General features: G+C 52.1%; 7 protein-coding genes across 7 annotated transcripts; 4 read left to right on the forward strand and 3 right to left on the reverse strand.

The window, feature by feature from the left end:
- The first annotated feature begins 1,057 nt into the window (after positions 1-1,057).
- Positions 1,058-2,276, forward strand: BJX68DRAFT_247847 (uncharacterized protein). The gene is made up of 3 exons (XM_071041822.1): positions 1,058-1,218; positions 1,290-1,443; positions 1,534-2,276. Exons 1-3 carry the CDS (start codon positions 1,125-1,127, stop codon positions 1,727-1,729), a joined length of 444 nt encoding a protein of 147 aa, XP_070893550.1. The 5' UTR covers positions 1,058-1,124; the 3' UTR covers positions 1,730-2,276.
- Positions 2,277-2,663: 387 nt separating this feature from the next.
- On the reverse strand, positions 2,664-3,381 carry BJX68DRAFT_247849 (uncharacterized protein). Its single transcript, XM_071041823.1, has one exon. It carries the CDS (start codon positions 3,334-3,336, stop codon positions 2,950-2,952), a length of 387 nt encoding a protein of 128 aa, XP_070893551.1. The 5' UTR covers positions 3,337-3,381; the 3' UTR covers positions 2,664-2,949.
- Positions 3,382-3,558: 177 nt separating this feature from the next.
- BJX68DRAFT_247851 (PLC-like phosphodiesterase) lies at positions 3,559-4,796 on the forward strand. Its single transcript, XM_071041824.1, has 3 exons — positions 3,559-3,873; positions 3,920-4,099; positions 4,151-4,796. Exons 2-3 carry the CDS (start codon positions 4,022-4,024, stop codon positions 4,742-4,744), a joined length of 672 nt encoding a protein of 223 aa, XP_070893552.1. The 5' UTR covers positions 3,559-3,873; positions 3,920-4,021; the 3' UTR covers positions 4,745-4,796.
- Position 4,797: 1 nt separating this feature from the next.
- BJX68DRAFT_247853 (uncharacterized protein) lies at positions 4,798-5,981 on the reverse strand. Its single transcript, XM_071041825.1, has 3 exons — positions 5,259-5,981; positions 4,995-5,159; positions 4,798-4,942 (listed from the first exon to the last, which is right to left on the reverse strand). The coding sequence occupies exons 1-2, from the start codon at positions 5,661-5,663 to the stop codon at positions 5,028-5,030; spliced, it is 537 nt and encodes a 178-aa protein (XP_070893553.1). The 5' UTR covers positions 5,664-5,981; the 3' UTR covers positions 4,798-4,942; positions 4,995-5,027.
- A 577-nt stretch (positions 5,982-6,558) lies between these two features.
- On the reverse strand, positions 6,559-7,508 carry BJX68DRAFT_272148 (putative protein kinase; the record flags this gene model as incomplete). The annotated part of the gene is made up of 3 exons (XM_071047135.1): positions 6,559-6,947; positions 7,016-7,171; positions 7,223-7,508. 3 exons carry the CDS (start codon positions 7,506-7,508, stop codon positions 6,559-6,561), a joined length of 831 nt encoding a protein of 276 aa, XP_070893554.1.
- Positions 7,509-7,950: 442 nt separating this feature from the next.
- Positions 7,951-8,370, forward strand: BJX68DRAFT_272149 (uncharacterized protein; the record flags this gene model as incomplete). Its single annotated transcript, XM_071047136.1, has 2 exons — positions 7,951-8,082; positions 8,191-8,370. The coding sequence occupies 2 exons, from the start codon at positions 7,951-7,953 to the stop codon at positions 8,368-8,370; spliced, it is 312 nt and encodes a 103-aa protein (XP_070893555.1).
- A 586-nt stretch (positions 8,371-8,956) lies between these two features.
- BJX68DRAFT_279408 (cytochrome P450) lies at positions 8,957-10,876 on the forward strand (the record flags this gene model as incomplete). The annotated part of the gene is made up of 7 exons (XM_071048730.1): positions 8,957-9,200; positions 9,253-9,344; positions 9,398-9,431; positions 9,482-9,680; positions 9,749-10,141; positions 10,208-10,655; positions 10,733-10,876. Exons 1-7 carry the CDS (start codon positions 8,981-8,983, stop codon positions 10,874-10,876), a joined length of 1,530 nt encoding a protein of 509 aa, XP_070893556.1. The 5' UTR covers positions 8,957-8,980.
- Positions 10,877-11,254: the final 378 nt, after the last annotated feature.

An 11,254-nucleotide genomic window follows, 5' to 3' on the forward strand; every position in this document is an offset into this window, starting at 1 on the left:
GCAAAAGACACACCAATCCGGCGGAGACACTGTTGGCCCAGAGGTACGAGTGGCTGGGCCTTGTGGTACAGCACTCGGCACCCCTTATGCAGGATGTTATTCGCGTATATCAGCAATATCCCCGTTCCGAGAAACTTTTTGGGGCAGTCGCAATCGGCAAGAAAGTGATATTGTACAGGTACGACTGAAAGGCATCGCCAGGCCAGATCTTGACCCAGCTCCACCAAGGCACCATCGACATGGATGACCCAAATGGTATCGCACAGGTTGAGAGCATGATGAACTATATCAAGGCAAATGGATGGCAATGGGCGAGCAGCTGATATACCGGGAACGTGTATTTTGTGTCTCTGTATCAACTGACGTTGTGCTTTGACGAGTGTCTCTTGTATATATTTTGCTGGTTGGGTGGCTGGAAGCGCGCAAACAATGTGTGAGCGAACCACCTTTAGCCACACTGAGGGTAGCTACATTCGCTGCGAATAGATGACGATTCTTGTTTTTGTTTGATTTGAGCCACGGCCCCTCCCTCTGACGAATACCCATTCAGACAACCGCCGTGAGGTTTAACAGGGAACTTGCAGAGGGCAAGCAACATTATGGGGCAAACTCGTACAACAATTACCCAATCAGTCTGTACTACTCTTGGCTTTCTTGTTGACTTTATCCCCTCGTTGGTTATCCATGGCCTGCAGCTGACGTTTTCCCGCATGAGGCTCTGCAACCAGCCTCTCCCACTTGAATCGCGATCGGAAAACCAATCGGCTCCAGCGCTCTCCCAATTGCACGCACAGACACCCAAGCCAGAACCAATCGCTTGGTTTAGCGACTTGGCATCCAACACACCCCCAGGCGCAAGCCCGAATACGAGGTCACACCCATCGTACAACCAATCCAGCGGGAGCAATCTCGTGAAAATGGAGACGGTGTAACCGACTTGTGGTGGTCAGCGAACGGCTTCGCCCCTGAGGCTGCCTTTGCAAGGCGACGGATTGTTAAAAACAGCCGTGGGGCTCTCCGCGCCGTGGATTTGGCTTTCTCCTCTTGGACCTTGCGTCTCGCCGCTGCGATCTATTTCCTGCCTCGGTTTCTCCTCGCAGACGACACAGGGCGCCAATCTCAAGATGACGGACTCGGTAGTAGCCACCGTCACGACAACATTCTCGCCCTGGCCAAACGACCTTAGTGCAGTCGGGTACTTTAGCAGCGCTGGAGGAGGTAGGCGCACCCTAAGGCGGCCAGGTCGTCCTGTATCCGCGCAAATCGCTAACACCAGCTCAAAACAACAGTGGTCGGCACTGTCTCTTGTTCGGCCAGCTATGCATTCACAATAAAGAGCTCGTCCGGCATATGCTGTCACACGGCTAGCAGGGATGACTGTTTGTGGAATAACAGATGCTCAGGGAGTATGGTTATTTGGGAGGATGGGTCGTCTTCGACATGGTATGTCGCGCCATGAGCTGGTTTCTCTGTCCCGGTCCCTTAATCATCAGTGGGAGGTGAATCTTGCGACTAACTGATCCGCGAAATAAGTTTGAACAACAACCTTTGCCGAACAACAACGCTCTTCGCGCAAGAAAGATCAGCCGATTGGACGGCGAAAATGGCCTGGTGCATGGTGGACGGGATCCCGGATACGCTGTATAGGACTTTTACTGGGACGCAGCTTACATTAGGTATTCTTCCTCTCCTTCTTTCACTGCTCGATATGGAACATCAGCTAAATTAAACGCGATGCAGTTCCCGCCGATTCAATCACAACATCCTCAGACTCCGAAACAACCACGACAACCACACGAAGCCCCTTTCCTACATCCACAGAAACAACCCTAACGACGACCGCATCCACCACAAGCATAGACCCTTCCGATCTCGGGGCTCAGCGAACAGACGAGCCACGACCAGACGATGACGGGCCAAACGTAGGAGCGATCGCAGGTGGTGTGGTGGGCGGCGTGGCAGGACTAGCCCTGATTATACTAGTGGCGTGGTTTGTTATGCGGAGACAGAAGAAGAAGAATGCCGAAATGAGGGAGATTGGGGTAGGGTATACGGCGCCGGAGCCGAAGTAGGGGGATCAGATCAGGTTCGGTTTGGCGATTTGATGACCATCGCACCAGCACTCGCGTTTTGTTGTTCTGAGGACGCCTTGATGTGCGCGATATGCGAGTTGATGGTAATTAATGAGAACTTCCCGTATGGACGGTCATTACGCGGTTGGCCAGGCCTTCGCACGGGAGAATGATATCACGAAATGATAACATCATCAGGAAGCACAATCGTTTATAGGCCCGTCTTTTCTAATAGCCCGTCAAAAGGAATGAGGGGTCACTCGAGTATATCTGCCGGGCATGAAAGTGGAGTGTCAGGCTCGACTTGGGCATCTGGTGCTCGAAATGCAGCTGGGGTGTGCGAATCTCGACCAAGGCGTCTCTCTGATTCCTGGCGCAAAGGGTTCACCAAAGTCACTAAGGGAAGGGCGCGCATCAGATATCAGGGGTTTATCCGCATATTTGCCCAGAAATAATGGTATAACAGCTTTGGAGGGTACATTTGGGGCAAGCGGTTGGCTATCAACGCGCGTAACGGTGATGGTCTCCGGGTATCCAACCTCCCTGTACAAATCCTCAACAGAAATATCAGAAGCTTTCCTTGGAAGTCTAGCCAGAATGGTGCTTAAATGAATATCTATTCGCCCAACTTAGGTATTAGCCAGGTCACGTGAACAATGAGATGGTGATGGGACGACAGCCTTCTGAGTGCATATATGCAACGGCAGTGCGCGACTCCATATGAGAGGGCTCTGGCCACGTCAAGAGGGAGCATTCGACTGAACGAAATCTCGCGCAGATTACATTGCACCAGGGTCACTGTATAACAAGTATGTGTCCCATTGGGCCCTGTATCTCAAACTCATCGAGCAGTTCCGGAACGAAGCCTCGCGCAGTATCACAGGCAGGCAACGCTCCCAGCACCTTTGTCTCGCGGGGAGGAGCACTTCGGAGCAACATACTCGTCCAGCTTGTCATCATGTGCAAGCCAGACGGTCGAATACCCTCCAGAGCCCAATTTGTCAACAATGCGATATCGTTTGTGTAGAGTATCGCCGACCATCACAGGATGATAACCTCCTGGTGTATACCTTTCAATGGATTCCACGCCGCGGATCCAGTTGTAAGCGATGGGCTCATCTTCCGTCATTGTGGAGCTCAGCCGCGTTGCCGATCCCGGGCTGCTCCATCGTAGTGGATACGATGACAACCTGGCTCTTGGGAATAAGAATCGATGATGAAAAGCTTGTGACGGAAGGCGATGCGCGACCTTGGAGGACAGCATCCTCGGGCAGAGCAGAAATTTGCTTCAATTTCGAGCGCGACGCGCGACAACCACGCGGCGCATTTGCCAAGCGAAGCAGCAGTGGCTGACGGCGGAATATTGGTGCCTGATGGACGAGGCCGGAATGGGCGGAGTTAAGTGTCGCCACTTCTTAAACCCGGAACTCCGGTCCCCGCCGAGCGATTTGCATAAATCAACACCACGTTCCACCTCTTTGTTTCATCAACTTTTGGCACGCCATGGTCATTAATACCCCTCTTCTCAAGGAAGACCCTTCCTCTGATCCTTCCTGTCGGTCCTCCTCGGACCTTTCGAGGCCGAACATTTCCCGGCTAACTTGTTGCGACAGTAGCGCTTTCAGATACACAAACAGGGCCAAAATCTGCACGTCTGCCACAAATTATCGCCCATCGAGGATACAAGGGTCGCTTCCCCGAAAATACTCTCTGCGCAGTTGACGCCGCAGTTCGCGCAGGTGCCGATGCTCTAGAACTCGACCTACACCTATCCCGCGATGGAGTTGTTGTTTTGTCCCATGTAAGTGGACGTACTGCTCGCATAGAATACCGCTAATTAGTGATAGGATCCGTCATTAAAGCGCTGCTATGGCGTCAAAAAGAAAATCAGCGAGTGCGATTGGGAGTACCTTAGTACCCTGCGCACGTTGCAAGCGCCACATGATCCCATGCCTCGGTTACTCGACATTCTCGAATATTTGCGAGAGCCAGGGCGCGAGTCGCTATGGGCGTTGTTAGACATCAAAGTAAGTCGCAAGTGTCGCAACACTATGTCCGTAGTTAACATTGCCAAACAGCTCACTAACGACCCCGCGACCATCATGCGCCGCATCGCCGAGACCATCGAATCAGTCCCCATGCCCGCTGGCGGTCCAGGCTGGTATCAGCGCATCGTCCTAGGCTGCTGGTCAGCCCGATACCTACCGCAGCGCGACCGGTATCTCCCTCAGTACCCCTTCGCACTAATAGTCGCGCACCTGGACTACGCGCGCGAGTTCCTGCAATTACCGCGGATATCGTTCAACATTTGCCAAAAGGTGCTCATGGGCCCGCTCGGTCGCGGGCTCTTAGAGAAGGCGCGCGAGGCGCGGCATCCGGTGTACCTGTGGACGGTGAATGCGCCGAACATGATGCGCTGGGCGATTCGGAATCAGGTTGATGGGATTATTACTGACGATCCAGTGCTCCTTAAGAGTGTGTATGAGGAGTGGGAAGACGAGCAGAAGGGACATACTCAAGAGCCACCACTTACGCGATCGGATCAGTTGACTCTCGGGCAGCGCTTCGAGATCTTGCTTCTCACGTTTTTGGTCGTCATCTCCAATCGGTACTTTAGACGGAAGTTCCTCTCGTCGGTGGAGCATCAGCCCACCGAGGGGCGGAGAGGGTAGGAGGGAGCTTGGAATATAACTACGCATAGCATCTAGCGTTGGATTTCAAACCTAATAATACCTAGTCTTTAGTCTGGTTCTGTCTATGTTTGAATAGGTAATTGGACATATATCCGGACTCCGATAGTTATTTGTCAGTCCACATTAGGCTGACTGAAGCATAGGTACCTATTGTTCACTACATGGCCGTAAGAAACCCTACTGGCAAAATTAATGACGCGATCTGATCTCATCGATACCGAGGACTCACATAGCTGTCAGGCACTATCAAAACCAGGTACGCTCACTGCTGAATTGCGCGAAGATAGCTAGCTACCTCACTGCTGAAAATGTGCTCCTTCACTAGTTGTTCCGCGGCCTCGACGATCCACGTCTGACAGTCTCTCTGGACTATCCTCTTGGGAACACCAGCCGCCTGAATATATCCAGATTAGTGCATGTATCAAGAATGTGGAAGCTGCACAAAACCAAGCGAAAGCTAATGTTCCCGAGTGGACAAGGAAAGGCGTAATACCTGATCATCGGCGCTCCTCAACGACTTCACCGGAACCTCCACCTTAGACAAGACCTCTTCAAACGGGCAAGCAGGAATACGATCGGCCTCCTCATTCCCAGAAGCCAACATGGCCTTCTCCGATATATACTCCCCGCTCACCCATTGCAAGGGGACCCGTTTCGTGGGCGGGGACTCGCCCTCGTCGCAGCCATAGCTGCGCTTGATTTCGAACTCGAAGCCCACGCGAACATTGCCAGCGGCGTGGACAAGAACACCACTGTCGGTATTTTGACGCGACTGGATCCAGTACGCCCAGTGGTCGTGGAAGGGGGCGCCGTTGTAGATGAGCAGATGGACTAGATAAGCTCCATCGGGGCCAGGTGTTAAAATATCTGGAGGAGATGGAGGGGGAGGGCGATTCATTGTGTATGGCTAGGCAGAAGAGTCAGAGTACAGCGGCTGCAGGATTTACCAGAGAGGCCTATGGTTGATGCTGCTTGAGTGGCTGTCCAACGCAGTTCCAAGGTTGTAGCTTGTTGTTGCCTAGCGGGGTGAGTCTTCGGCCAAAGCTGCCCAACAAGTTGGACAAAGGATGCTTTCTCAGCGAGTGCATAACATTTTTGGTTGGCTGGCCAACGGTGCATAAGAGTCGAGCATTGGAAAGCTTAGCTAGTGGATGAGGTTGGATGTAGTTATGACACTTCTTCACGTCGTTTCTAATGAAGTACAATACTGTGTGACAATATCAGCCCGTTCTGCTCGACTTATAGGATTAAACACAATGACCAATGCTTAAGGAAATGAACATTCCACACCCATCCTGTCTGTTCCAAGCCTGCTATCTCCGTCTATCGACCGGGTCCAAAATGGCAGTTAGAAGGTCATATCTATATTGATTTCGACGCCGATCATGCTTTCCAGCCACTGCTTCCTCCGAACCATGCAAGCCTGGAAAGCACGTGTTGGAAAGTAGCGATGGCAAACACAGCCTTACAGTTCAGTTTATCGGCGATAATCACCTAAAGCTGAAGCTGCCTTGTGAATTAGTTCCTATCGACGAATCAGTCTCGCAGCATTCAATGCCGGATCTCTTTGAGTTTGTGGGTATCCGGCGGGGTTTTGAGAAGGAACAAGAAGAGCGACGGAAGGCGCAGGCAAAGCGCAAGCGCTCCCCATCGCCGCCATCGCCGCGCGAGTCTTGGTTCGAGATGAACCACCCTATGGATGGTTGCATCAATCAAGCCACTTTAATCTCCCTTAACATCCGGTCCAAGATATCGGGAGCCCCCAGTGCCTCATCGTTTATGCTTCTATATTCTCACAGGCCAATCTGCTTCCGAATCCATTCATCCTCAGCAAGCTCTTTGGCAGAACTGCGCTTCCCCGGCTCCCACTGCAACATCCGCCGCATCATTCGCAGAAAGCTCTCCTTATCCTCGCCTTCAAGCGCTGTCTCTCTTCTGTCAACAGGGGTCAAGTCACGCAGTAAAATTGGGTGGCGGAATTCACCGCCGTCCGTGAAGAACTTTTCTCTCTGGTTGGCTCGTGCAATGAAATCAGGTGGGGGAGGGCCAAGCAGGTTTATCATCTCCGCAAGATGCGCTCTGCTTCGGCATGTCTTGAACTCGGGGTCTTGACCAGTGAAAAGCGAGCCGCCCTCGAAGATGTTCCAGATCTGTAAACTGCCGGCGCTCGATAGATATCCGGCTGGACATCTTCTGTATGTTCGATACCGCCCGCGACTGCCGAACCAAAATCACACAAAACAGGCGTACCAAGCTTGCCAGGGATCATTGCGAGCTCTCGCGAGAGATAGATCGTTCTCCCATCTGACCCCTTTCTTGGCGACGGATCCTGAAGCTCGTCTTGTTCAAATTTGGCGAAGACTGAATCGTCCGCTAGCTCGAACATGATGTTATTGGCTTTGATATCTTATGCAAGTTAGCATAAGCACAAAGAACAAGAATCAGGGTAGAGTGTACCAGTATGTATGACTTGGCATTCAGTGTGCAGGTAGTCAAGCGCTAGGAATATTTGCCGAAGTGTAAACGCCAAAACAGGTTTCGGCAGCCTCTGGATGGGGTTGCGGTGGAGAAATTCCCCTACATTTTCGAACAAGGGAGGGTGGACGAGACATTGATGTTTGTCTTCAGGCCCGTCAATGTGGAACGAGTCAAGAAGAGACCTAATTGCCTTGGAACCGGGGTGTCTCGAATATCGGGTGATATATTGGTACATCTTTAGCTCATCATCCAGTTGCTGTCCCATTGATTCAGCCTTGATGAATATCTTGAGCGTCACCTACGAGCGGCGACTAATATCTTCGAGTGAGCAAGTGTAAATTAGCTATTGTTGAAATACTCACGGCATATCCCGGTGGTCCTGAGCATGGGAATGTGCTAGAGTTTGGCCTCGACCGTGCCCCAGATCCCTTTACAGACTGATTCTTTTGAGTCGTCTGCACAGAGTCCGCTCCAGTACCACGCCGCCACCGAAACGGCTACCTTTCTATGGGAGACCTTTCTCAGCAATGTGGAACCTCTCTGCAAGATCCTGCACATTCCATCGACGAGAAAAACGGTTGAGATGGCACGGCAGCAGCCACAGATTACCTCCAAAGCCGATGAATGTCTGCTCTTCTCTATCTACCACTTCGCTGTCTTTTCCAAGGGCGCCGGATGGATTTGCGACGACATCAATCAGAGGCATAATGGTTGCGGAACATCTCTACGCCCGCGAAATCGTCCAAATCAAGCTTCTCAGTTTGTACAAAGGGCGCTTCGTGCTGTTCGGGGATGCCGGGTACGCCGGGGCAGCTGGCGCTGGAACAAGTCTCGCCCTGGTCGGTCCGTATATTCTGGCCGGCGCGATCAAGCGGCATCAAGGCGATCTAGCCGCGAGACTCGCAGCGTACAATGATTGAATGCGGCCCATCATTAAAGATCTGCAGAAGACGCCGCCGCTGCTCTCTCCGATTCTTGCGCCGCAGACTGCGTTGGGGATATGGGTGCGGAATGCGATTCTTGGGTTTGTCTGTTGTACTCGGATTGTTGAGTTTCCGCATAGGTTCTTCTCCGGTGTCTTTTCTAGCGAGGATCGGTATAACCTCCCGGATTACGAGGAGGACTAGCCGCCTGGGTTTCTCCTTGTACTATATAATTTTCAATCTTATCTCTTACTTTCCAGCGCTCGATTCGGCGCCGGCTGCATACGTGCATGAGCTGTCTGTCGAGCTGCACGACGCTACCAGGGGCCTACCTGGGGGTCCTCGTAGGCGAAACTCGCAAAAAGGACAATGCTTGGGCCTTCATCTGCTCTTCAGGCATTTCATCAATTTGACGTCCTCCCCAAGCCTCCCTTCGAGCACGCCCCTCGGCACAGTTTCCAAGACACTCTGCCATGTAATCCACCCCTCTATTCTCGCCGCCGGTTCGATGACAAAAGTCCTCCACGGACAAGGATCGCTCGTTAGTGTGGCGCTAGACTGGCCACGTACGGGCCGCTCCACGACGGTCGTTTCAAGTTGATTCAGCCTGCAGAGCCGTTGCAATCAACGTGAGCTGGTTCGTCAACTCCAGCCTGTCAAATGGCTCTCGACTACGCCTGTGGACTTGAGCGTTGACATGATCAGCGCCCGGCACACATTCTGTGCCGCCGCCAGACCCGTATATTAGAGGGCACGGTGTCCGCACACCCCTCTCCTGACCGGCGCACAGTGGTGCAATTCAACTCTCTAAAACATGGATTTATCGGAACACCTAAATAAGGCTCTGCTGGTTCAGGGAGCCGTCACTGCGATTATCGCATACTGGATTTTATGGATCATCTACACACGATACTTCCACCCCCTCGCTAAGTTCCCCGGACCTTTCTGGGCATCTGTTTCCAGGATCTGGACGGTTCTCCATGTACTTCCAGGCGATGCTGAGAAGACGCAACTGAAGCTGCACGCGAAATATGGTTCGGTACGTCCCTCCACGATTGTCCCGACGGACCTGACTGTGACGCGCAGGACCAGTGGTTCGCATCGCCCCAAACGAGCTGATTACCAGTGACCCCGAGGCGATCAAAACGCTATATGGTGTAAAGTCATTCACTACCAAGGTGCGTATGATGAATCTCTTTGCGATGGTCGCGTATATTTATACAGATGTCAGACCGACTTCTATCTGGCCTTCAGACCACCGTGGGGTAAGTCAATACTAAGCCGACATTATGCGGAAGAGGACTAATACATCCAGCGCGCTTCCCCGACCACTTCTCGGCGGAAGGTGGCAAGCAGCACGCGGAGCGCCGCCGGATTGTCACCAACGTCTACACAATGACGAGTATCCTTCAGTCGGAACAGTACATTGAGAAGTGCATAGATGTCTGGATTGAGAAGCTTGGCGAAATGTCGGATCGGAAGGAGTCGTTTGATCTCTGGTTGTGGACTCGAATGTGGGATTTTTTTTTTTTTGCCATAGTGCTTACAACTATGCATGATTTCGAGCTGATACACCTACTAGGTACGCATACGATGTGATCGGCGAGCTGTACTTCAGCAAGATGTTCGGGTTCCTCCAGGCCGGAGGTGATCACCTGGGGTACATCGATGCAACCGATGACTTGATCCCCGTGCAGTTTCTGGCGGGCAATATGCCAACCTATGTTCGGAGTCTGTTCATGCTTACCGGAATCCTGTTTCCTAAGGTTCGAGGGGCGTTGAAAGCGCTAGGGAATCTCACGGACGCAACAAGTGCAATGCTCAAAGAGCGCGTCGCTGCTCTCCAGAGTGCCGACTTTGAGTCCAAGCCCCAGCGGCCTGATGTCCTCGGAAAACTGCTTGACATTTCGCACAAGCGCGGCAAGGAGCTGAACTTCGAGCTTGATGACGTTAAGATGGAATCCTTTGCTGCTTTGTGAGTTGTCTCTACCACTTATCGGCGGCATTGTATTATTCGTGCTAATGGTCATCAAACCGCCAGCTTTGCTGGAAGCGAGACAACAGCCCTCACACTCTCCGGCATCCTATACAACATCTTCCGCACCCCGCGCGTCTATACCAAACTCACCGCTGAAATCGACGCCGCCGTAGAAGCCGGCCAGCTGAGTACCCCGCATATCGCGTACAACGAGGCGAGTAAACTCCCGTACCTGGTCGCGTGTATCAAGGAAGGAATCCGCATGCATCCGATAACAGGCGTCTCATTCCCCCGTCATGCGCCGCAGTCCGGGTGTATGGTTGGAGGGTACTATATCCCTGGAAATACGCGCATAGGAGTGAATCCGGGAGTCATTCATTTTGATAAGAGTGTGTTCGGGGACGATGCGGATACGTTTAGGCCTGAACGGTGGATTGAGGGGGATGCGGGTAGGATGGATGGGTATATCATGCAGTTTGGGATGGGGGCTAGGACTTGTTTGGGGAAGAATGTGAGTTTGCTAATTCTGACAATCTGTGTGTACCGAGTGTCCCGAAATGGGCGATATTCTGACACTTTCACGTCTAGATCTCGATGTGTGAGATTTACAAGGCCATTCCGCAACTCTTGAAGGGCTTTACGTTTGAGATAATGAGCGATGAAGAGATGCAGACGACTTCGTATTGGTTGCACAAGCCGGTTGCTATCGGGGTGAATGTTCGGCGTCGTTGATGGGCCAGGATATTCTTCGTACAGTAACATAGTCCGGTACATCTAAGATATTATCGGTTAACGATTTCTCACAACACTAGGTTAGCACCTCACTAGACTCTTCAAGTTGTCTATTTGATGAGGGTCGGTTTGCCGCTTTGACAAAGCTCAGGGAGTTTGACTGGAGGTCATACTGGTGGACGAAAGATGGTATATTGACCGTGGTCGCAATCAACCCCTCCTCGAGTCCTTTGGCCGAAGCTGAGACTGGCACAAATGAGCGGTGCAGAGACACAGACCACAATCCCATTTATAGGCAACCTGGGTCATTTTCATAACTCGAGATTACTTGTGCGTCCACGTCCAAGAACAATCAAACCTTTAAATCGAAGTTCGGTG

The sequence above is a fragment of the Aspergillus pseudodeflectus genome (genome assembly GCF_044049435.1).
Source record: "Aspergillus pseudodeflectus strain CBS 756.74 chromosome Unknown BJX68scaffold_74, whole genome shotgun sequence".
In the NCBI taxonomy this organism is placed as follows: domain Eukaryota; kingdom Fungi; phylum Ascomycota; class Eurotiomycetes; order Eurotiales; family Aspergillaceae; genus Aspergillus; species Aspergillus pseudodeflectus.

Excerpts from the sequence above, each read along its gene's own strand:
- BJX68DRAFT_247847 (XM_071041822.1), top strand. The coding sequence starts at position 1,125 with ATGACGGACTCGGTAGTAGCCACCGTCACGACAACATTCTCGCCCTGG. Across the intron at positions 1,219-1,289 it reads CTTTAGCAGCGCTGGAGGAG|TGGTCGGCACTGTCTCTTGT; the intron begins GTAGGCGCACCC and ends TCAAAACAACAG. Across the intron at positions 1,444-1,533 it reads GATGGGTCGTCTTCGACATG|TTTGAACAACAACCTTTGCC; the intron begins GTATGTCGCGCC and ends CCGCGAAATAAG.
- BJX68DRAFT_247853 (XM_071041825.1), bottom strand. The coding sequence starts at position 5,663 with ATGAATCGCCCTCCCCCTCCATCTCCTCCAGATATTTTAACACCTGGC. Across the intron at positions 5,160-5,258 it reads TGAGGAGCGCCGATGATCAG|GCGGCTGGTGTTCCCAAGAG; the intron begins GTATTACGCCTT and ends GGATATATTCAG.
- BJX68DRAFT_247849 (XM_071041823.1), bottom strand. The coding sequence starts at position 3,336 with ATGCTGTCCTCCAAGGTCGCGCATCGCCTTCCGTCACAAGCTTTTCAT.
- BJX68DRAFT_247851 (XM_071041824.1), top strand. The coding sequence starts at position 4,022 with ATGCCTCGGTTACTCGACATTCTCGAATATTTGCGAGAGCCAGGGCGC. Across the intron at positions 4,100-4,150 it reads GGGCGTTGTTAGACATCAAA|CTCACTAACGACCCCGCGAC; the intron begins GTAAGTCGCAAG and ends ATTGCCAAACAG.